At 40.0% G+C, this 24,490-nt stretch overlaps 1 protein-coding gene and 1 long non-coding RNA gene across 2 annotated transcripts; one reads left to right on the top strand and one right to left on the bottom strand.

Annotated features, from left to right (window-relative positions):
* The first annotated feature begins 13,685 nt into the window (after window positions 1–13,685).
* On the top strand, window positions 13,686–18,612 carry LOC143855749 (protein FAR1-RELATED SEQUENCE 5-like). The gene is made up of 2 exons (XM_077365822.1): window positions 13,686–13,829; window positions 17,371–18,612. Exons 1-2 carry the CDS (start codon window positions 13,686–13,688, stop codon window positions 18,610–18,612), a joined length of 1,386 nt encoding a protein of 461 aa, XP_077221937.1.
* A 2,823-nt stretch (window positions 18,613–21,435) lies between these two features.
* LOC143855669 (uncharacterized) lies at window positions 21,436–22,645 on the bottom strand. The gene is made up of 2 exons (XR_013238032.1): window positions 22,145–22,645; window positions 21,436–22,018 (listed from the first exon to the last, which is right to left on the bottom strand). It is a non-coding gene; the product is annotated as an uncharacterized LOC143855669 (long non-coding RNA).
* Between the last annotated feature and the right edge of the window lie 1,845 nt (window positions 22,646–24,490).

Genomic DNA, 24,490 nt, shown 5'->3' with positions numbered 1-24,490 from the left:
TAAGCAAAATCTAGCCTAATGAGTAATACATTTACACAGCCTGAATCTATGACACATAAAAAAGAATGGGTACACAGTCGAAGGGTAATATACATATATGGCAAGGATCTATGTACCCAACATGAATGAACTCACGATCAAAGGGCAATGAACAGACCGTAGCCATGAGAGTGACGAGTATAGACCACTAATCAGGTGACTCTAAAAGAATGCACATATGATTGATTAAACCAGGAATCCCTCATTAGAAATGGGGGTTCTAATCTAACCAACAGACAAAACAGAATATACACACGAGATTCGTACAATCTGAAGACAAAATGACAGATATAGTCCCAACAACGGTAAAAGAAATACTATCGACTGCATCGAAGGAATGTAAATAGAATGAATCAGACCTGTAATACCTACTGCAAAAGGGGTCCTGATCTGAACGACCGACTCGACAAATAGGATATGTACAAGAAGATGGCAAAGCTGTACATCGACTCAGCAAGTAAGACATGTACAATAGAACAACAGAACTGTACACTCAAGAAGACACCCATGATCAGGATAATGAGCAAGGGAAATTACTAACCGGGTTGAAGACTGGAGAATTAAACTATGTAGCTGATAGTTAGACCAGAAAATTCCACTGACAGACAGGCCCCTGGTCTAATAGGCTAGCACAAAGAGCAATCAGGATCACAGAGTTTGAACGAAGTGGACAATAAGAAATCAAGGACTGGACCATGGCCATGAAAGGTGACTGTAGACACCCCATTTTGACCGTACCCTAAACCTTCCAAGTTTGAGCAAAACCCTATCAAACCAATGCTTTAGGATCCCAAACTTCACCCTAAGCTAACTTAGGGTCCCAGCTAGGTCCCTGCAAAATTTTGTCAAAATCCGAGCCCATTTACCTAGCGAACGAGTCAAGCAATGTCGTGGTGCAAATTCGCAGAAGGGGGGTGCATTTATCCTGAATGGGGCCGAATATGGGCCGAAAAAGACAAAAATGGCGGGCGCGCTATGTCAACTTTCCACGCGCCCATCAGATAGGAGTGCCAATATCCGCGACCTATATTTGATATAAATATCAAATTTGTTCTCATTTAAAAAAAAAAAGAAGAAAAGGAAGAAAAATTCGCAGAGAGAGAACGAGAGAGATTTTCCCCCAAATCCAAAACCCATTTTTCTTTTCTGATCGTGATTTTCCTCCTCCGATCATTTTCCGATCGTCTTCTCTGAGCGAATTTTGCCAGAACTTCGGCCAAACTCCGACGAACTTCCGGTCAGCCTTAGTACTCTTTCATCTCCTCTGATCATTCCGATTGCCATTTTTCGGCAAACTCTAGCTCCGGCCAACCTCAGTCAAAGCTCAAGCTCTTTTTCTCTTTCTTAGAAATCAGATCTACAAGGAGCAGCAGAGAGAGAGTATAGATCTGAGATTTCGAAGCCTTATTCGTTTTTTTCTTCTTCTCCGGTGATGTTTTTCCGGTCGATCATCTGCGAGACTCCGATCAAAACTCCGATCTTCTTCTCCGTCCAGCCATCCTCACCTCGCACATCTTTTATCTCCTTTCCAGTGGATCTTTTCTTCTCCGGCTAACTAATGGATTCCGGCAAGCTTACCTGTGCTCCGGCTGATAGCCGGCTAGCATAATCTTCCTGATTGCTTTGCTAATTTTCTTTGTCCTCTCATAAGAAGACCTAAGTATTTCCGTTTTCCTAGTTTCAAAATCTCATTTATGCACTTGATTTTGCATAGTTGTCTCTTTTGTGTCTGATTTCCTCTTTAAATAATCATCCAATTTTTGAGCTTTAAACTCAAGCCATAACCTTAAGTCAAGTTGTTTTAGTTCAGATCCGTTTGTCTTTGATCAATGAGAAGATCAGATCTGAGAATTCGTGAGTTAAACCTAGCAGATCTCGTCTAAATCATTTGTTTTCACAAATTAATTTGATTCAAGTTTCGTAGCAAGATTATGTTTGTGGAATTTAGATCGAATAGGGGAATTCATTTTAAACAGTAGTAAATCAAAAGAGCTGGAGAGGAGGGAAAAAGACTCAAGAATTCTTCAAAATAATCTTGAGGAAATAGGTATGTTTATTTGATTCATTTATTTTATAATTTTAGTCTGTATTTATGAGATTTTCTGAGAATAGTAGATAGTATTTGAACTTCTAATTCTCATCAGGTGTTGTTAATGCATTCTATGAATTTGCTCTGAATTTTTGTGGTTTTTTACACTTGTGTTTGAACGATTGGGCATGTGTCTTGTGGATGTTGCTCAAATTTCGCAGTATTGTCTTTACTCTTAAAAAATAATGTTAGTTTATGTGCATTTGCTTTGTGTTGGATCTCCGGTCTTATTTAGTGTAGAAAAGTTGCTGATTGTACAGATGTATATACTCTATAGTTTTGATTTTTGCTTGATTTAAAGTGTATAGTTACTGCTAATACAGAAGTAAACAGCTACTCTCAGAAATGACCTCCTTATTACATTCGATTTTGGATTTAGTATTCCCATAAAGTCAGGGCAATATATATGTAATGAACACCATCAGTTGCAGCCATGATTTTTAGTTTGTGATTCACCTCAACTGTATTGAGGTCAGAATCCACCTTTATGTCCTGCTAATTTGTATTGCTAAATATCTCATTTACCTCAAAAATTTCCTCATTTAGAGAACCCTCCATTGTGTTTCTATCATCAGCTATCACTTTTATGGTGATATTGGACCTTATTTTCATAAGAGAATACTACCCATTGCTCTCTTACCAGTGCACTATGATTGAATTAATTTTGATAAACATAGGTGAAATCAGACCTGTATCATCTTGAGGTCTAAGTCTATATGAATTTATTAAGCCCCTTTTTGGAATCAGTCACTTGTGTATTGAAAATTTTATTTTGCATTACCTTCTATCATTTTTCCTTTAAGTAGGCCTTGGTAAATGATTTATATTTAAATACTTGGGTTTTATTTTAATAAAGTCCATAACTTATATATGCCCTGTTGCTTTGATCCTATAAATTGTCTCATTTTTTTAATTTGGTTCATAAATTAGCTTTTACTTTGTTATATCTTGATAATAATACTACTCTACTTTCTGTATTAAACCAGTCTCACTGCTTTCATTTGTGCACCCAAAAATGAAAGAGGTCATCCTCCATTATTATGTTCTGCACTTATCAAGTACCAAAATCTGATTGTCATCTCAAATTTCATAACTTTCATAAGTCTAAAAGCACCTTTTAATCCTATGTTTAGTTTAAGGAAAGTCATGGAATGAAGTAACTCAATGGTATGAATATTTGCATTTAGCTATTGATGTCAATACCACCATGTTTAATAGTTATTTGGATTTGGTAACTTTCTCATCTCCATTAACCTATTTTCATTCTCTCAAATTTGCATGGCACTCCATTTGATCTGCACATTGTACTTTAAATTCAGCATTATGCTCTTCTTAATCTTACAATTTATGTATTTAATTTCTCAGGTGTATACTTTTGTTAGCCTGAATAACTGACCCTTTGTTTTGACATCTTTCATTTCCAATATTTCATTTCTCCATAGTCCACTTTGAATATATATATATATATATATATATATATATATATATATATATATATAGAAAAAAGGGCGGGCCTCGGCCATAATCTTGGAAAAGAAAAAAAGAAAGAAAGAAGGAATGTTCTTGGCCATCTTAGACAAATAAAGGTTAGGTGCAGTTGCTATAATAGAGCTTCAAGACTGCCTTTCATCGTTTATTGGATTCAATTCTGTGTTTGTCATCACCATTCGTGGATTCCTCCGGGTTTTGTATCGAGTTTTGGGATTATGTCGATTTTGATTCTTCATTGCAAGGGCGATGAAGGCGCTAGCCCAAGCCCATCATTAGGGGACTTGCTTAGTCCAAGTAGCACTCCCTTCTTTTACTTAAAAGACTTGTCCAGTCTTTATGGTGTGTATCCCCTAGACATTAGAAACCCATTCATTGCAAGGGCAATGAAAGAGTTCTCTAGAGCCCTCTCAGGGAGACAGGCTATGTCTTAGGCAGAGAAAGTTGTATCTTTTAGAGACAAGCTTTGTCTCATTAGTGAGTCCATCCTTAGGTGTCATGCCATGTCTCGTCAGCACCTCTCTTGGAGCCCACCTCTGTGTCTAGGAGACTTGCATAGTCTCACTAAAACCGTTCTTTATCTCATTTTCTTTTAGGAGACAGGCTTTGTCTCATTAGCACCTCCTTCTTAGAATCCTATTTTCAGAGTCAGTCCTTAGCATAGGAATCTCTCCTTAGTTAGAGAGTCAGTCCTTCAGAGTCAGTCCTTCAGTTTCCAGAGTCAGTTTTATCATCATAGGGGTTAGATTTCTTTCCAACCTCTTATCAAATCATGTGTTTTTATCCACTCTTGTAAGGTATAGGATGCTGTCCAACCCTTGCAGAGCTGTGATTCTGTCTTTTTCCCCCACAAAACATAGGATGCTGTCCAACCTTTGCGGGATATTCAGGAGTCTGTCCTCCTCTTATGATGATAGGATTCTGTCCTCTTGTATCAAAAACATCAAAAACATCTGAAAAACCAAAAAATCTCAAAAATCTTGAGTCATTAGGAGTAGCTAGGAAGATCTGTTTCGAACTACGTTGGCTTGATCCCTTTCAACAGGGTACGTAGTGCAGCTTGGGATCCATATCCCAAGTCCAGCCAAACCTTTAAAAATAAACATTTCAAATCTTCCAAAAATATAAAAATTCTTCAAAACCTTTTCAAAAAGATCTTCCTCTAGAGTTAGGAGTCTGTCCTAGATATTTAGGGTGTTTTAGAGCTAGGAGTTTGTCCTGATTTGTTGATATGGTGTGTCCTGTCGTGTGAGTGTCCCTAGAGTTAGGAGGCCTCAAGTCGATCGGTTAGACATTCAGTCGAACTGATGGCTAGACTAGGAAGCATATGGTCAGCCCATGGTTTTGCTTAGGTTGCACAGCCTAGTTACACATAAGATGTAGGGCCCACCTGCATTAGCTTAAGGCTAATCAACTTGCAATAGTTAGGGCATACATAGAGTCCTAAAAATTATAATTCACATGAACTTAAGCAATTGTACAAAAAGCTTTAAAAATCAGTCAAGTCTAGTGGATGGAGTCTAGGATAGCGGTTCTAGATGGTTAGGGATCATAGTTAGAATAGGTCATCGAACTATGTTGACTCCGATTCTTCTCGAGGCCGGGATACGTAGAGCAGCTGGGAGGGACGGCCATCTTGGTCCAAGTCAAGTCGCATTAGAGTTTTAGGACTCATCTTGTCCAGTCATGTATAGAATTAAATTGTGTTGTGTGTTTTGCTGTGTTTTCTTACTTTCATGTACAGATCCTATACTTTTAGCTGTAGCATGCATGTGTTTTCACACCAGAACTTAGACACCAATTATGTATGACATTCATAACCTAGCTACTTTTAGGTGACACTTATTTTATTTCTTTTTAAGCGTGTTCATTAATCGTCTCCGAGACATGCATGATTAAGTGGACGTCTTCTCGGAGATATTCGTTCACATTTCATATGACTTTCGCCCAAAACTCTTCAAAATTATTAAATAAATGGCATAAGAGACCAGGTGTTAGCACTTGGGCAGATGAGGTGCTCTTCGGACCTTCCAAATTCGTAACCAGGCACGAACCTTCTTTTTATATCTCTGGTTATCCATTGCAACAGAGCATAGTATGAGATCCTTGGCCCACTTCCTTGGATGGCGACTCTTCTTTGTTTAAGGTACGCCTCGAATCTGGGCTAGTCCCCGAATCGAGAGGTATCTCACCTTATATCGCCACTCATGCTGTGAGAGGCACATTCTTTCGAGAGTTCCTTGGTAGAGCTCTCCATTCATGTGGATGATCCTGAGACTCGCGTGTGGGGGCTCGTCCCCCGCCCCTCTCTCGGATCGAGGGTCCACAGTGACGAACAAAAACCATTGGCCAAACCCTCAACTGAAAGAGTGAACAAGCTCTAACTGATGATAATAGATCAGGAAATCTCACAGACATAAACCCAAGACACTGGAATAATCATATGATAAAAGGTCGCAGGGTAGATCATGATCCAGGTGACGACCAAGTAAGAGTAATGGTCATCGATCTGGTCTGAAGGAATGGCATGACTGAAATAGATACAGAAACCTAATCTAAGAGACAAGTCCTAATCTGAGAATAGAAATAATACATGCACGTACATATATACATACATACCCTAACCAGGGGCACCAGCCCTAACCTGATCTAGCGGAGCCAAGAAAGTCTCGACTCAGGAGTGTCTGTGAGTGTACTAGACAGCGCGCGGGTAACCACGGTGTGACCTACCCTTCTACACTACATGGGTAGACTGACTTCTATCTTAGGCTCAGATATGCCTGTCGCACATGTTCCTCCTATATGAGTACATATATATAGTATCCTAGCAAAGGTTCCCTAATTTTGGTTCTAAATAGGGCAACTAATATATATATATATATATATATATACACAATATCTTGAAATGAAAGTAGGGCCCAGGCATATCTGCAGGGTACAATGCTTATGACCATACCCTTGATGTATAACGCCAGCACACCCAGCATTATACAGAGTATGTTCATTGCTCATCGGCTGCTGTAGAACACCAGCACACCCAGTGTCTACGGCTGCAGCTCCGGCGCATAGCTTGGAAATAGATACAACGGTTCCCTCAAGGTCATAATTTCCCATCTGGTACGCGTCATATCTATTCCCTAGGGCCAATAATGAAAATAATGAAAGAAATAAAGAATATGACAATGTATGATGTGCAGTGTGTGAATCCCTGGTTTTATTTACGCACCTACTTGGTGCCCCTGGATTCCTAACGATGAAGTTCCCATTTAACTTGATTTTGGTCCAAATTTCTTCAAAATTACTAAATATTGCATTTTTATAGAGTTAGGCAATGTTTCAAGATTTCCTCAGCAGACTTGCCAGCCTGTGGACCCCGATCCGAGAGAGGCGGAGGGATGAGCCCCCAGAAAGTCTCTAGATCATCCACGTGAAGGAGAACTCCACCAAGGAACCCTCGAAAGAGTGCCCCTCACAGCATGAGTGGCGATGTAAAGTGAGACGCCTCTCGATTCAGGGACTAGCCCGGATCCGAGACGCACCTTAAACAAAGAAAGAGTCGTCATCCAAGGAAGTAGGCCCTGGATCCCATGATGTGCTCTGTCGCAACAGATAACCAGAGATACAAAAGGTCCGTGCCTGATGATGAATGGGGAAGGGGTTAGGCGCCCCCAATTCGCCCAAGTGCAAGTACCTGGTCTCTTATGCCATTTATTATCAACCTTGAAGATCTTTGGGCGAAAATCATATGAAATGGGAACGAATATCCCCGAGATAACGTCTAGCTAATCATGCATGTCTCGGAGAAGAATAATAAACACACAAAAGAAATGAAAGGCATGCCACCTAAGAATAGCTAGGTTATGAGTGTCATGCCTAATTGGTGTCTAAGTTCTGATGGGCAAACACATGCATGCTAAAGCTAAAGGTATAGGGTCTGTACATGAAAGTAAGAAAACACAACAAAACACGCAGCACGACTTGACTCCACAACAACATAACAGGACAAACCCTAAGACTCTAATACGATACTGTGGTACCCGATCCCGCGAGAGGGGTGGGGCGCGAGCCGCCGCGCTCTCTCTCTTGGTCTCTCGTATCCACGCGATTGGCGTGTGCATTTTAATATTGATTTAAATTCATCTTTCCTGTGAACTTGGGATCACTAAGGCAATCTGAATTCCACACGAAAGAGACTGACAGAGTCGCCACCTAGATATGGGATCTAGGACCCATAATTAACCAGAAATCTAGACTCGCTACCTGGTTACGAGAATGGAAGGTATGGGGAGTTATCCACCACATGCACCATTCCTGCCCGATAATCGGTCTTCGATTCCAAAAGCTAACTCTTTTAAATTTATTTTAAATGGCTCATTCAACTCTATGTTAAAGTGCGAACTAAGTGACATGCATCCTAACATCTAATTTCAATGTGAATCCTAAATGTGTATCTTGATTTATTAATTTGTCTGGATTCAATCGAAGTGAAAGTTCTCATAAAATTCTAATTTCATGGAAAGTCCTAAGTGATTTGATTAAGCATTTACAAGAAAATTAATATACAAAACACCACAATTTGTTGTGGTGCCGACTCGCGGGTGGTATGCCGTCAGACATCCAAGCTGCCTACGTACCCAAGCCTCACTGGGATCAGAGTCGACGTAGTTCGGTGCACCTAAGCTAAGCTACATATGCCTAACTCAACTAGGACACCGATCTAGACGGGATTGACTGTTTCAACAGTTTTAAGAGAAGTTATTTAATTCAAGTTGAGGATTTTATTATCTTAGGATTTCATCGAAGATGCTATATGATCCTATCTAAATGCAAGTTGTCCCTTAGACTAATGCAGGTTAGCCTACATCCTAGTTTACTAGGCTTGTCCTAGGGAAAAACTGGATGACTAGTGTAACTTGACCTATGGCACGGTTGCTATACATAGCAAGCGTCCGTGATGAGGCTGGACTCCTAACTCTAGGACTCCCTAAAACTTAGGACACAACACGACACGACACCATTGTTCCTAAATTGGGCTCTAAGGGTTCTTACGACGGAAACCATAATCCAATGGTTCCGAGAGACACGAGATGAATCGAGATGATGAATAGTGTGAGGGAATGGGAAAGATAGAGAAAGGTGCGACTGAACTTGGGAGTGCCAAATTGCCTACGTACCCCGTGATGGGGATCAAGCCACACGTAGTTCCACTGGGGAGGTTACTTGGATTTTGGAAAACAGAATTGGTATTTGGATCAGGAATCGGGTTTGTATTTGAGCATTGGACTTGAGATTCAGAAACATTGATTTAGCAATGGGATTTTGGAATTGGGAATTTGCATCAAAGAATTGAGCATATAGGAATCATCAAGGGTTTGAATTTTGGGAATTCAAAATGGGCGGGCTTATGAGATTCGGCCAAATGGATTCAGACATGCGACTCAGATTGTGTTGGGATATGACTTGGTTAGGCAAAAGGGAGGAAGTTCTATTAGGTGTAAACGGGCATTAGTAGAATAGGGGAATGACTCGGTTGTGACATGGAAGGCCGCCACTTGGTCGAATGCGACTCGGTTGCATTGGGATGGGTTGATTAAGGAATTGGATTGAGTCAACTAAGGGGAGAGTCCAATCGGTTAAAGAGGTTGAGCATACTCGACTAGAGAGTTGGGTCAACTCGACTAGGGAGGTTGGCTAGAGTTGACTCAGTTGAGCTGGGTTGGGATCCCACTTGGTTGGATTGTATTGGGGCGATTTGACTTAAGCTGCAGGTGGCCTGGCTGGGTTAGATTTAATGTAACCAGATTTATGGATAAATGGTGTGCCTCAGTGAGTGGACAAAGGTATGGCTTGGGTTGATGTGACTCGGTTATAGGGTTTAAGGCTTATGGGTATGGGGTTTAGTGAGTTGGGTCTAAGTTAGGAGCAAACCCGAGACTAGCCATGGTCTAACCAGGAGGAAGCAGGGTACAAACCAGGGTGCGGACCAGGGTGCACCAGGGTGCGAACCAGCAGGGAACCAGGGTGCGAACCAGCAGGGGAACCAGGGTGCAACCAGCAGGGAACCTGGGTGCAACCAGCAGCGAACCTGGGTGCAACCAGGGTCTAACCAGAGTGCGAACCAGCAGGGAACCATGGTGCGAACCAGTATCGAACCTGGGTGCAACCAGCAACGAACCTGGGTGCAACCAGGGTCTAACCAGAGGCTAACCGGGGGGAACCAGGGTGTGAACCAGGGTACGAACCAGAGTACAACCAGGGGCTGGCCAGGGTGCGAACCAGGGTGCGAATTAGTAGGGAACCAGAGTGCGAACCAGCAGGGAACCAGGGTGCGAACCAGCAGGGAACCAGGGTGCAACCAGTATCGAACCTGGGTGCAACCAGCAGCGAACCTGGGTGCAACCAGGAGCTAACCAGAGGCTAACCAGGGGGAACCAGGGTGTGAACCATTAGGGAAAAATAAAAATGAAGATCAGATGGGTTAAGAGAAGAGGGAAACATGTATAACTTCAAAGTCTACCATCAAGAAGAATATGAGTAAAGATTGATCCTAGATGCTTCCTAACATGGTTTTTCTTTTAAAGTAAAAGATATGCATGAAAACAGACCCTACATAAAATTGAAATAAATGCCTACCTCTTTGAAAACCCACTTTGTGTTTGATTTTTCTTTGATGTTAATTCCTTGAAGATGATTCCTTGCTTGATAATGACCGCTTTTGATATATATCACCCAACGTATAAAATCACCCGATCCGGCAAGGATGGCCGAACCCTTGAAGAGATGAGGGAGAGGGATGAATTTTCTAAGAGAGGGGTTCTTTTTTTTTCTTCTCTTCTTCCTTTTCCTTGGATGGTGGGATGAGAGGGTATTTATAGGAGAATGGGATAGGAGGTTAGGTGAGGTTAGGTGAGGTTAGGTAAGGTTAGGTGAGGTTAGGTGGTTAGGTGAGGTTAGGTGAGGTTAGGTGAGGTTTGGATGGTTAGGATGAGAGGAGAGGTTAGGTGAGGTTAGGTGAGGTTTGGATGGTTAGGATGAGAGGAGAGGTTAGGTGATTTTGGATGGTTAGACCCAGGTCAAGATCTGCCATTGATCTAACGATTTACGGAAATCGGGTCTCGGAATGGAATCAGGGTCCGGGCTATGAAGTGACCCTAGCTTATTTTGTCCCGATTGATGATCCGTAAAGTCAGATCAAGATATTAATGACCTAAAACATATAAATCAATGATGGAGGGGGTTCTCACATGGATTTAACACACTAAATTCACCAATCAGGGTATTTTTCAATTTTTCGGATCTAATCATCTCACCAGGTACATCTCTTTATCATTTTGTTTTTTTCAAAAAATTTGAGGATGCATACTTTACCAATGAAATTCTACGGATCAATATATTAGGTTATTGTTGGTTAAAGTAAGGCAAAATGTGGGTGTCTACAGATACTTGACTCGGACCAAGATGGCCATCCATCCCGGCTGCTCTACGTATCCTGGCCTCGGGAAGAATCAGAGTCAACGTAGTTCGACGGCCTATGCTAAACTACAATGCCTAACCCTCTAGGACCGCTATCCTAGACTCGATCAACTAGACTCGACTAGTTTTTAAAGCTTCTTGCTATTACTTAAGTTCAAGTGAATTGTAATTTTTACGACTCCCTATATGCCCTAGCTACTATAAGTTGTTTTAACCTTAAACTAATGCAGGTGGTCCCTACACCCTAAGTGTGACTAGGTTGTGGTTCTTAAGGAAAATCCTGGGCTATCTAAGCGCGTTCTAGTCTAGCCATCAAATCGACTAAGTGTCTAGCCGACCACGACTCGAGGCCTCCTAACACTAGGGACACTCACACGACTAGACACAGCATATCAACACAATCATGACAGACTCTCTAAGACACCCCAAATGCCTAGGACAGACTCCTAACTCTATGGGAAGATATTTTGAAAATGGTTTGCAAGGTTATTTTGAAGAATTTTTGTATTTTGGGAAGGTTTGAGAGGTTTTCAAGCTTATAGAAGTTTTTGAAGTTGTGACTGAACTCAGGATGCCAACTGCAAGCCTGAGCTGCCTACGTACCCCTCAGCTAGGGCTCAAGCCATCCGTAGTTCAGACTTTTTCTAAACTACGAAGCCTAGGAACATGCAAAGACTAACTCTGAAAGATGGAAGGACGAGATCCTAAACTCTATGAAGGTTTGACAGATTCCTAACTCTATAAAGAGTAGGACAAATTCCTAAACTCTATAGAGGTAGGACAAACTCCTAACTCTATGAGGGTAGGACAGACTTCAAAACTCTAGGATGGTAGGATGGACTCCTAAACTCTATAGAGGGTAGGACAGACTCCTAAACTCTATAGGGGATAGGGCAGACTCCTAAACTCTATAAGGGCAGGACAGAATCGCACAACTCTACGAAGGTAGGAGAGAATCCCACGACTCTATGAAGGTAGGACAGAATCCCACGACTCTATGAAGGTAGGACGGAATCCCACGACTCTATTAAGGTAGGACCGAATCCCACGACTCTAAGAGGGTAGGACCAACTCCTAACTCTCCCTAAAGAGGAATAGACCCCTGAACCTGTGAAGGCTCTGATACATGGAGGGAAGAGGTTGGCTCAGGAAGCATCCCGTCATAGCCCAACACGAGGGGAAGCCCCTAAGATTAATGAATAAGCCCTAAACTGATAGGAATCTGGGAACTGTAATAAATCTCGACCTAAACCAAAGGACATTTTGGAAAGAGAGGAAATGGAGTTATAGCAAAAATTCTGAGCTTATCCTATGCCACCCATGGCTCCAAATAGGCACAATATGAATAACAATCAACAGAAAGGGTGAACTCAGAATCAATAATCAAATATCATAGTCCTTTGCAAATATGCATTTGCCTTTCTAACATAGACACACAGACTTACAAAAATCGATACAGACCAAGAACCAAAGCTTAATTGATTTGTTTATGCAAGAAATATGATTTTATGAACATGTAGACACCCAATTAGTCTCGCTTCTGGTTGTCTAAGGAACAACCCCAGAGAATGATGACTTTTTACCAATTGCCATGGGTCATCCAACCAACTAGAATAATAATGAACCAAACAATTTCAACTGATTAATCGCGCAGAAAACTCCTTAGACAATCAAGTGAATTACCATCTATTCAAAGAATATCATGCTCAATTAGTCAAACAGGGCAGTACTATCTTGCTAGCTGTAAAGAGAAATGGGAATTACAAAGAGAAAAAAAAACGAAGATGCATTCGGTCATACACATATTAATCATGGTGAGACTAGTCTAACTGAACAAGCAAATGAATATTGGAGTTTTACACATAACAAACCATGATTGCATTAACATCATTTCCTACAAAACACATCAAAGAATCCCTACTTACTAACGGGAAAAGGGCAGACACACAGGGCCTACATTGCTAAGGAAATATTGATTTGACTGGGATCAATCTCATTGAACGCATTAACCATCTGTCACGAGTCATGAATTTATTTATTTATTTATTTCACTCAGAATTTATAAAACAAGGTACGGGAAAAAGGTTTAGCACGACTCAGACATGGCTAAAGAGTTCAAGAATTAAAGCGTAAGCCTTGTACTAACTCATCAAAGCTTAGGTGAAACTCATTAGTAAAACAAACAAAACATCATCACTACACAACAAGGCATATAAAGATCATTCCAAAAATCAGGTATAATAAGGAGAATTAGAAGAAATTACCTTCTTCCTTGGATATTGAGCATGAACCAAGTGATGTGGGATGATGATCGAAGCCGCGGGATTGCCGGAATTTCAGAGATTATCAGAGCTCATGACGACAAAATTTGCACACCTCTTCTACTTCATTCCTTCCTACTAGCAACCATAATTCCAAAAGTGAACAAAACCAACCCCCAACAATAAGATCAAACCAATTCTTCTTCTTTTTCTTTATAACCTTAAAACCCAAAAAAAAAATCCCTTTCTTCTCTATGGTTCAAACTCTACATCCACTCAACTAATTTTGCAGCCCTCTTTTAATGGGTTTTGGAAATAAAAAAAAGTTAAAAGAAATGGAAGGTGGAGATGGTTGCGGATTGCAGAGGAGAAAAGGAACGAAGTGGGTTTTGGAATGGGGTGAGAGATTTGGGTTTAATGGGGGTTATGTTGCAAATTTGAGATGGGTTTATCAGATTGGGGATTCGGCTAAGGAGATGGTGAGGATGGTCGGCAAAATGGTGGAAGGTTTAGGGCTGCCATGAATGAAGAAGAAGAAAATGGTGGTCGGAGTAATGATGCCGGATTCCGGCGAGGTTGCCGGAGAAGGAGACCGGAGCACCCTCTCTCTCTCTCTCTCTCTCTCTCTCTCTCTCTCTCTCTGTTTTCTCTTGCTAATGAGAAAACCCCCTCTTTTTTTTTCTTGGGGATGAGGGAGAAGATGGTGGAATGGAAGAAGGCCGGCCGGATTCTGGTGATAACCGCAAGAGAAGATGAATGGTTTGGGTTTCGAAATGGGTTTTTGAGATGGGTTTGGGTAGAAAAAGATGATGGTGGATGTGGGCTCTTGGAAAAATGAGAAGAGGGTTTGGGGATGGCTGAAAATGGTTTTGAAGAAGGGGTTTGATAGTGGCTGTGGAAGGGGAGTGGAAAATAATCGGAGCTTGGCCGGGTTCCGACCGGAATCTCGTCGGAAAAGACAAAGATGGGTTAGGGTTTGGTGATTCTCTCCTCTGCTCTCTTTTTCTCTCTGTTTATAGGTGAAGATGGGGCTAGCTGTGGTGGGAAGAAGAAGAAGGTGGACGGTGGTTTCTCCTCTCCCTCTCTCCCTGTTATTTTCTCGAATGAAAATGAGACCTCCCCTCTTTTCTCTCTCGTTGCAGCTAACGAGGGTGAGAAAAGAAATTAGGGCTTCTCTCCCCTCTCTTTGCTATATATAGGTAGGTTTTTGGGGGGAATGATATTGGCACACCAATATCCTATAAGCACACCAAAACTCACCCTCGATGAGCGCATGAATTTGGCTCCTTCCTTTTCCCAGGGAGCCCTCTTTTTGTTTATTTTCACTATTTTTTTCTCTGCCCAGGACACCTCCGACTTAACTAATCCGACCCTCTTATGCACTATTTTTCGAAATAACTCCCATTACCAGGGTAAATTCTGTCGGATTTTGACGAAACTTTCGCAGGGCCTACTTACGGTCTCGAGCTATCCAAGATTTAACCCCGGAGCCTTAAGGTGCTAATTTATAGGTTATTATTATTTATTTATTTTTTTCTTTTCTCGAGGACTTATCCAGGTCCAGCTGCTCAGGGATTTTCCATTTTTTTTTAGGGCTTGGTCAAAATAGGGTGTCTACACAAAGGCACCCATTAAAGCCACATAATTTCAATCTTACCCCTCCTTTATGTTTTTGTAATAAAAAAAGTGGACAAAGTTAACATAGTGACGTTTTTTCTTTACAAAATTACTGATTGGGTACGTATGTTACATAATACTACGGATTTTTATGAACATATTACATAATACTACGGATTCAGGACGCCTTTCAAAATATTGACGAATTTCGGGCACCTTATGAGGAACAACATATTATGGAAACCTCTATAGATTGGAGGGTTAGGATCAGCCTATGGAAATGATTTTACGGGCACAACCTAATTCTGTTGTGTTCCATCACATGGACGGTTTGGATCAACCTATGATGTGGTTCATACAGTTCTTTGTTGGCTCGTGCATCGCACAGGGTTTTTTACTAGTATATACTATATAACAGAAGAGAAAAGGAGAGAATTATTTGAATTTCTCCCAGAATTCTATGAGAATTACATATCACTTTTTTTTACTTTTTTAACAAAGGTACCCATTAAAGCCACATAATTTCAATCCCACCCCCCTCCTTTATGCTTTTGTAATAAAAAAAGTGGACAAAGTCAACATAGTGACGTTTTTTCTTTGCAAAATTACGGATTTGGTACATATGTTACATAATACTACGGATTTTTATGAACATATTACATAATACTACGGATTCAGGACGCCTTTCAAAATATTGACGAATTCCGGGCACGTTAAGAGGAACAACATATTATGAAAACTTCTATAGATTGGTGGGCTAGGATCAGCCTATGGAAATGATTTTACGGGCACAACCTATTTCTATTGTGTTACATCAGATGGACGCTTTGGATCAACCTATGATGTGGTCTGTACAGTTCTTTGTCGGCCCGTGTATCGCACGGGGTTTTTTACTAGTGTGTGTGTGTGTGGGTATATATATATATATATATATAAGTTTCTACACACAAGTGTAGATAAGTTATCTACATACTAGCTTAAAATACAGTGGAGGCCCACATTGTTTGGGTGATCCAAACCATTCATTTGCTTGGCCCTCACATAGATAGGGTGTCCACAAAAAATCAGCGCCATAGGATCATCCTAACCCTTCGAACATTGGGGGCAAAAAATGGACAAATTTGTGAACGTTTATACACGTCCATTTTACCTCTAGAAATCGTAGATATGGGATGATCCTATGGAGCTGATTATTTGTGGACACCCTATCTATGTGAGGGCCAATCAAATGAATGGTTTGGATCACCCAAACAATATGCCCTCCACTGTATTTTAAGCTAGTGTGTAGATAACTTATCTACACACAAGTAGAAACCATTTTCTCATATATATATATATATATATAGAGAGAGGTAAAAGATTAGACGGTTGAGCGTACGTAGGTGAGGTGCGGTAGAGTTTTAAAATGTGTTTTGATTGGATGAGATTTGGGGCCCACGCAATAGTCGCACGTTTGAAGAAAACAAAAAAACCCACCTTCGTCGACAGAAGCTGTCTAGAAAGAAAAACAAAAACCCAAAACCCTACTCCTTCGTGCGATTTTGCCGCCTCCTTCTCCGGGCGCCAACTCCTTCTACGAAGGGCGCCACGTTCGTACACCTCACAGGTATGTTTTTCCTTTTTTTTTTGGATTATAGCTATTCTAGGGTTTACCTTTTCTTCCACAGATTGTTAGGGTTTCTTTTTTGTTTTCCTAGGGTGTCGTTTGATGCCATCGAGGGTTTCTTTTTTTGCTTATTTGTGGATGTATTTCCATCTTTTTTTGAGTTTTTATGAAAACCTGATTTTATGAAGAAAATTTTCATAAAATCAGATTAGAAATTTGTACCTCCATCTTTTCTTTCTGTGGAATGAAAATTTTCATAAAATCGGTGTGATGTTATAGTTTTATTTAGGATGAAATCAGTGTAATGGGTTTTTCCCTCTATGAGTGGTTTCTGTGTGCCACTTTCCATGAGGATCGTATAAAAAAAAACTTCCTGATCTACCATCATACTAATCCAATGGTCAGATCTTCATGCATCTGATATAATATATTCTACCACTGTGGAATGAAGAAATCTGTATTTTGTTTTGTTGAAAGTGGTTCATTTCAACATCCGTATTTAGGATGAAATCAGTGTGATGTTATTTTGTTGATTTGGCACTAGGATGAAATCGTTTCAAAATCTGTTGTTGTGAGGTTTATTTTGTTGATTTTGTTTCTTTTCAAAGTCTGTATTTCGAGTTTGTGACATCCTATTTATCATTTTTTCAAACTGTTATGGGTTTTTCAATAATTTTTCAAAGATTCTTGTATGGATATATGGATTTAGGGTTCTTCCATTTGATTCTTTAAATATGGATTTATGGTTTTTCATGTTGTTCTTGAATGATATATTTCTCAAATTTCCATGTTTTTAGGTACCTAAAATGGATCCAATTTCTTCGCAACCAAGTGAGGTATCTATTGAGCGAGGTGATGGTAGACCCTGTTTGGTTGACGATGCTTTGTCGCAAGCATGCGGCCTAGCTATTGAAGAAGTTGATGCTCATGGTTTACTTATGGTTGATGATGGTGTAAATCTGGATGAAGATCATCTTGAATGGGCAGAGACAGATGTGAATGACATAGATGAGGTTGGCAGTGGTACATTTAGTACACCCAAAAAGGTTGATGGTGAGAAGGGTGTTGTGAATACGCCTTTTGTGGGACAGGCGTTTGATAGATGGGAATCTACCTATCATTTTTACAATGCTTATGGACTGGCCACTGGCTTTGGGATGCGGAAGTCCAGTACATCCTCTTCGATGAAGACAAATGAGATCATATCGAGGGCGTTTGTATGTGACAGAGAGGGGCTGAAAAGGGAAAGGGATAAGGGCAAGATAGATAATGGCAAGGAAATGAGGGAGCGTCGCATTGTGCGACTAAATTGTAAAGCTAGGACGATCATCAAACATAGAGATGAGAAGTGGATAGTGAAATTTTTTGAAGACATCCATTCTCATGAGCTGACCTCCCTACTGAAAACCAAAATGCTTCGTTCCCATAACCGATTTCATAAGAGTAAAGGTACTAAGGCTTTGATAGATTGTCTCAATGAGACACAAATGCCTAAATCTAAGATCGCAAAGGCCATTAATTCGACCCACGATGGAGTAATAGGTGGGCTCTCAACAAATCAAGTTATTGCCCATTTGAGAGCAAAAAGGAAAAACAATTTGGGGCAAGAAGCAGTCTTAGTGGCCAACCATCTGCAAAAGAAACGATCGGAAGACCCAAACTTCTTTTTCTCGATGGAGTTAGAGATGGATGGGACCTTTCGATCCATGTTCTGGGTTGACGCTAGGGCGAGGGATGCGTACATGACATTCAACGATGTCATTATTTTTTATGGTACCTATAAAACAAATAGACTCTCTCTGCCATTTGCATCGTTTACAGGATTGAACCACCACAAACAGTCAACCCTTTTCGGATCTACACTGCTAGCCGACAAGACGGATGAGACATTTTGTTGGGTATTTGAGCAGTGGTTGACGTACATGCATGGTAGAGCTCCGGGTGTAATAATTACTGTTATGGACTTGGCTATGAAAAATGCAATTAAAAGAGTTTTTCCAGATACACACCATAAGTTTTGCGAGTGGCACATATGTTAGCATCTAGTTGAGAAAGTTGTAGAAATGCGGGATACCGATAGTTATTTTTACCGTGATTATAATCGGTGTTTTCATTCGAAAAAAATAAAGGAGTGTGAGGACAAATGGCAAGATTTGGTGGTCAAATATGAAATTTGTGGGAATGAATGGTTGTCTAGGATGTGGCAGCAACGAGAGCATTGGATGTGGGCATATTGGAGAACCACTTTCACTGCAGGCATGAAATCAAGTCAGCGCAGCGAAAGCATGAATTCCTTCTTCGACGGATATGTGAACAACAACACCGGGTTACATAAGTTCTTGAAAGCTTATGACAGGGCACTTGTTCAACGCCGTAAAACCGAAGCCGAAGAAGATTTCAAGTCCAAATATTTGATTCCTAAGATGCAAACGAATAGCCCATTGGAAGAAGAGGCCCGTAAATTCTATACGCTTATTATCTTTAACAAATTTCAGGATGAGTTGAAGGGTAGTAACAACTGTTGGTATGATCAGTTGAGAAGTGAAGGTATAGTGGAAGAGTATTCTGTAGGTCTTAGAAGTGATCAGAAGAGTAGATGGTGCAGGGTACAATATGACGATTCTGACGGAGTGACCGCGAGATGTGAGTGTGCTATGTTTGAGATGGAAGGGATATTATGTCAACATATCCTTCGTATTTTTTACCTTAAGCAATTGAGAATGGTCCCTAAGCGTTACATGTTAAGGAGGTGGTTTATTGAGGCTAGATATCGAGAGGGGGGTGTATTACCTACAAGCACACAAGAGAGTAATGGCATGAATCCCTTTAAGAGGTGGTGCCTAATCTCAACATGGCAACGACTTCTAGATGGACCAGGTAAGAGGGATGATGTAATGAAAAGGATGGAAGATTTTTGCAGTGCACTTTGGGCTGAAGAAGAAGTAAGGAAGAAAGATGAGTTGGTGGAAAGTGAGTTACCAGTCATTGGTAGCCAAGTCCAGTCTAACATTTGTGTCAGTCAAATGCCTGAAATGACTATTCGAGACCCCCCAGTTGCGAAGACGAAGGACCGACCGAAAAATGCTACGCGTTTGAAATCTAACATAGAGACCTCTGGAACCCAACCAAAGAAGAGAACGTGCAAATCCTATGGGGAACAAGGACATTATCGTTGACTTGTAAAAAGAACTCCAAGGTCTGTACATGTTGCTTTTTTAAGTTATAAGTTTCTTAAACTAGTCATTAATAATAATTTGTTCTTGTGTTTGGTAATAGAAACATAAATGAAAGCGGTCAGGGAAAGAAGATGGAGAGGAGGAAGAGAAGGAGGAGGTGGAGGAGTAGACGCCGAGTAGGTTATTATGTATTTCTTTTATTTCAAGTTCTTATGTGTTTTTTTCCCTCACATTATTCATGATAACTTTGCATAAAAGCTAAAACACTGTTTGATGACATTATTCTTGGTTTCTTTTCAGGATTGGAGTAAATAAATATTCAGGTATTTTCAGTGATGTTGGGCTGCCAGAAGTGTTCATAGATTTTTGTGACAAAATACTTTCATCTCTACTCCAAACATGTGTATTGAAACAGGTTCACTATGTATGTGCTTCTATGTTATTCTAGAAAAGGGGTGCAGAAATCATCTCCCTTAATTCATTTAAACAGGTGTATTGAAAACAGGTTCACGATGTATTGAAACAGGTTCAGTATGTACTGAAAACAGGTTCACAATGTATTGAAACAGGTACACTATGTTTGTTCAAATTAGCAAGCTCCCATTTGTTCATATCAGCAAGGCCCTGTTTGAGAGCAATAATTTTTCATATAAGCAAGGTTCACTGTGATTGTATTCAAACAGGTTCACTGTCAATACATGTCACTGTGATTGTATTCAAACATGTTCCCTGTCAATTAGGTGTTGAGAATCCTAAATGGTGTGGCCTTAGTGCATTTTAAATTTTGCACTATCATCAGATCTAAAGCGTGCTTAGGAAATTTAAGCCTTGAAAGTTTTTCATCTAATAAAGGGTTAGTCTGAGAGGACTGTGTGTTGAAAAGTGACTCTCGTATGTAACAAAAGGCGCTGTCTCGCATTCAAGACTTGAAGACTCAAATTTGTCAGCAAATGTTGTATGAGCTTAGGAAAAAATAAAGTAGTTTTATGGGATGTATCAAATTGTGCAACTCATATACCCTTCCAGATTCAGTAAAGACTAATATGCAAGGCTTTTCATTTGGTCTCAAGTTTCACCATATCCTCAAAAGCTCTCGACATTTCCTCACCAAGTAAGCCCCATTTTCCTTTTTAAGTATCATAATTGAGGCTGAGGTAAATTAAAGGGAAATATGTTTTGGAGATGACTTGCAATAAAGCCGAAAGAGAAGAAGGCAACATTCTAGTGTGAAAAAAACACAGACTATGAGGTCCCTTTCCAAAAAAAAAAAATTCCAAATGATTACAAAAAGGTCATTGGTTTTAAAACTTTAAATCCCAATTCAGAAAGCTACATCAAGGAAGTTCGGACAAAAGCAGCCTTCAATGCCCATGAACTTTTTTTTTGTGGAGAAAATGCCCACGAACTATATGTGGCACATAAAAGAGTTGTCATAGCATGTGGATTCTATTCACCCTCTTTTTCTTACTTGGCATATGCCTCTCTAAAAGAGTAGTCATAAATACAGTAGAGGAGGCTGTCCAAATAAAAAAAGAGGCAAATATGTACTTCTCTCTCTGCATTCTTGAATAATTGGCCCCCACTTTATTTGTCCCAGCAATTTCATCTGTTCTCTTCGGAATTTCCTATTTGCAGACCAAATCACAAGCATCTAGATTCAACAAAGAACAGCATAAACAAATCACAAGCATCAAGAGATGAGGACATGACCATATGATATAAAAGAGCTTATAAAACCATCTACCTAATAGGGTTCAATATGTCTACAACACTCAAAATATACAAGTCTCTTCAAATTTCTTTAATTTCCACCAACCACATCACTTACTGAACAAGAAAACTAAGAACAAAACACCTATGACTCCTAAAACTTTAAGCATGCTAATCTCATTCTTTAGCATGGTGTTTTCCTTCTCCAATGATATGATGCGATCTTGAAACATCCTATTATCCTTCTCCAACTCCCTGATGCGGACTTCAAACATCATATTCTCCTTCTCCAATGCTATGATGCGGTCTTTAAACATCCTATTCTCCTTCTCCAACGCTAGAAATTCGACAAGTTATAAAGAATAGGACTACACAACAATTATTTATTGTTTACTTACTTTCAGTCCCGCACAACTGTAGTAAGGGCGTCCTTGGTTACCGTTTTTGTTACTTTGGGTAATTCTACAAACTACGGGCACCTGACAGGAACAGTTCTGGAAGTTTGATCCAACGCTACCAGATGAGTTAGTTGAGGAAGCCATTACTTACTTTCTCTGAGCTGCAAAAGAAAAAACACACAATACATTCATAAGCAATATAAAACCTAACAGCAGGTTTAGGTAATAAACCTACACAAAATCAGTAGCAGAAAACCCCAAATTAGTGAACAAAAAGGGAGTAAAACCTTGATTATGATGGTCTCTTGTGAAAAGAAAATCCTAAATCCCAGTCTTTAATCCACGCAAAATCAGTACCAACAAGCCTAAATCAATGAACAAAAAGAGTAAGAAAAGCTAGATTTTTAGGGTCTCTTGAGTAAATAAAACCCTCTTGTTACTGATTTAGTTTTTTTTTTAATTTCTTCATTCCACAACAAATCAATGGGCATTAAACCCTAACCAATCAGTGGGCATTAAAACCAAATATCACAAAAACCGTAGAGGGCATTAAACCCAAATCAATAAGGTTTTTTTTTCTTCATTCCACATAAACCGTAGAGGGAAAAACCCAAAACATTGATTTCATCTTAAATACATAATGAAGAACAAGGATTTTTTAACTCCAAACACTGATTTCATCCTAAATATAGACTTTGAAAAGAAATAAAATAAACAAAATAAACATGAAAACAACACAGAAGAGAAACCCTAGAAACAAAAGAAACAAAAGCAACCAAAAAAAGACAAAGATACATCCACAAATAAGCGAAAAAATAAACCCTATATGGCATCAAATGAAACCCTAGAAAAAAAATAAACCCTTTGCAATCTGTGGAAGAAAAACAAAAACCCTAGAATAGGTATAATCCAAAAAAAAAGCGAAAAAAGAAACCCTACTCCTTAGCTAGAAATACATCCACAAATAAGCGAAAAAAGAAACCCTCGATGGCATCAAACGACACCCTAGGAAAAAAAAAAGAAACCCTAATAATCAGTGGAAGAAAAGGTAAACCCTAGAATAGCTATAATCCAAAAAAAAAAGGAAAAACATACCTGTGAGGTGTACGAACGTGGTGCCCTTCGTAGAAGGAGGTGGCGCCCGGAGAAGGAGGCGGCGGCGGCCCGGAGAAGGAGGCGGCAAAATCGCACGAAGGAGTAGGTTTTTGGGTTTTTGTTTTTCTTTCTAGACAGCTTCTGTCGACGAAGGTGGGTATTTTTGTTTTCTTCAAACATGCGACTATTGCGTGGGCCTCAAATCTCATCCAATCAAAACACATTTTAAAACTCTACCGCACCTCACCTACGTATGTTCGACCGTCTAATCTTTTACCTCACATATATATATATATATATATATATATATATATATATATATATATATATATATATACACACTAGTGGGACACTCCGTGCATCGCACGGGGAGTGGGAAAACATTATATTTAGCTTCTCATGATAGACAATAGAGAAACTACATGTTACGGAAACCTTATAGATCGGAGGGTTGCGATCATCTCATCGAAATGATTTTGGGGGCACAACCTATTTGCATCGCGGCCCATCAAATGGACGGCTTGGATCATCCTATGGCGTTGACCGTAAACTTAATTTGAAAAATCTGGGTGGGGCCTACAATTTGGCCTTAATGTTTATGCACGACCCACACCATAGGATGATCGAAACCATTCGTTTGATGGGCCACAATGTAAATAGGTCGTGCCCCAAAAATCATTTCCATTGGATGATTACAACTCTCCAATCTATAGAGGTTTTCGTAATATGCAGCTTTTCTTTAGATCGGAGGGCTATGATTATCAAATGGAGGGTTTGGATCATGGGGTGGTACGTACAATTCATTTTGAAAATTACAGGTGGGCCCTACCTAGTTCAAAGATTTGAAGAAATTAATATTTGGGCCCACCAACTGTGGGGGATAGACCATTTCAAAGATTTGAAGAGATTAATTTTTGGGCCCATCAAAAAGATTTTGGAAAATATGGGAGGGTTTGACCGACCCGTAAGGGTCCGGGTGACACGGATCAGGTCAAAATGATCGGGGAAAATTTACGAGTCACGAATCTTGGACCCGTACTCAGCCCAAGAACTGTACAGACCACATCACAGGTTGATCCAAACCGTCCATATGATGGAACACAACATTAACAGGTTGTGCCCCAGAAATCATTTCCATACGCTGATCCTAGCCGTCCAATCTATAGAGGTTTCCATAATATGTTGTTCCTCTTACATCGGGCAGTTAAGATCACCCTATAGATTTTTTATTACAAAAGCATAAAGAAGGGGGGTAAGATTGAAATTATGTGGCTTTCATGGTGCCTTTGTTAAAAACCATAAAGGAGGGGGTAGGATTGAAATTATGTGGCTTTAACATGTGCCTTTGTTAGAAAGCATAAAGGAGGGGGTAGGATTGTAAATATGTGGGTTGAATGGGTGCTTTGGTTAAAAAAAGTAAAAAAAAGTGATGTGTAATTCCCACAGATTTTTGGGAGAAATTGAAATAATTCCCTTAGTTTTCATTCCTCTATATATATATACTAGTGGGACACACTGCGCGATGCACGGGGAATGGG

This window comes from Tasmannia lanceolata, unplaced genomic scaffold, assembly GCF_043159265.1.
Source record: "Tasmannia lanceolata isolate RefF3 unplaced genomic scaffold, GAP_Taslan_0.1 ptg000023l, whole genome shotgun sequence".
Lineage (NCBI taxonomy): Eukaryota > Viridiplantae > Streptophyta > Magnoliopsida > Canellales > Winteraceae > Tasmannia > Tasmannia lanceolata.
Note: the sequence above shows the minus strand (reverse complement) of the source record. Positions and strands in the feature narration are given on the sequence as shown.

Excerpts from the sequence above, each read along its gene's own strand:
- LOC143855749 (XM_077365822.1), top strand. The coding sequence starts at position 13,686 with ATGGAAGGTGGAGATGGTTGCGGATTGCAGAGGAGAAAAGGAACGAAG. Across the intron at positions 13,830-17,370 it reads GGGATTCGGCTAAGGAGATG|GTACCTAAAATGGATCCAAT; the intron begins GTGAGGATGGTC and ends CCATGTTTTTAG.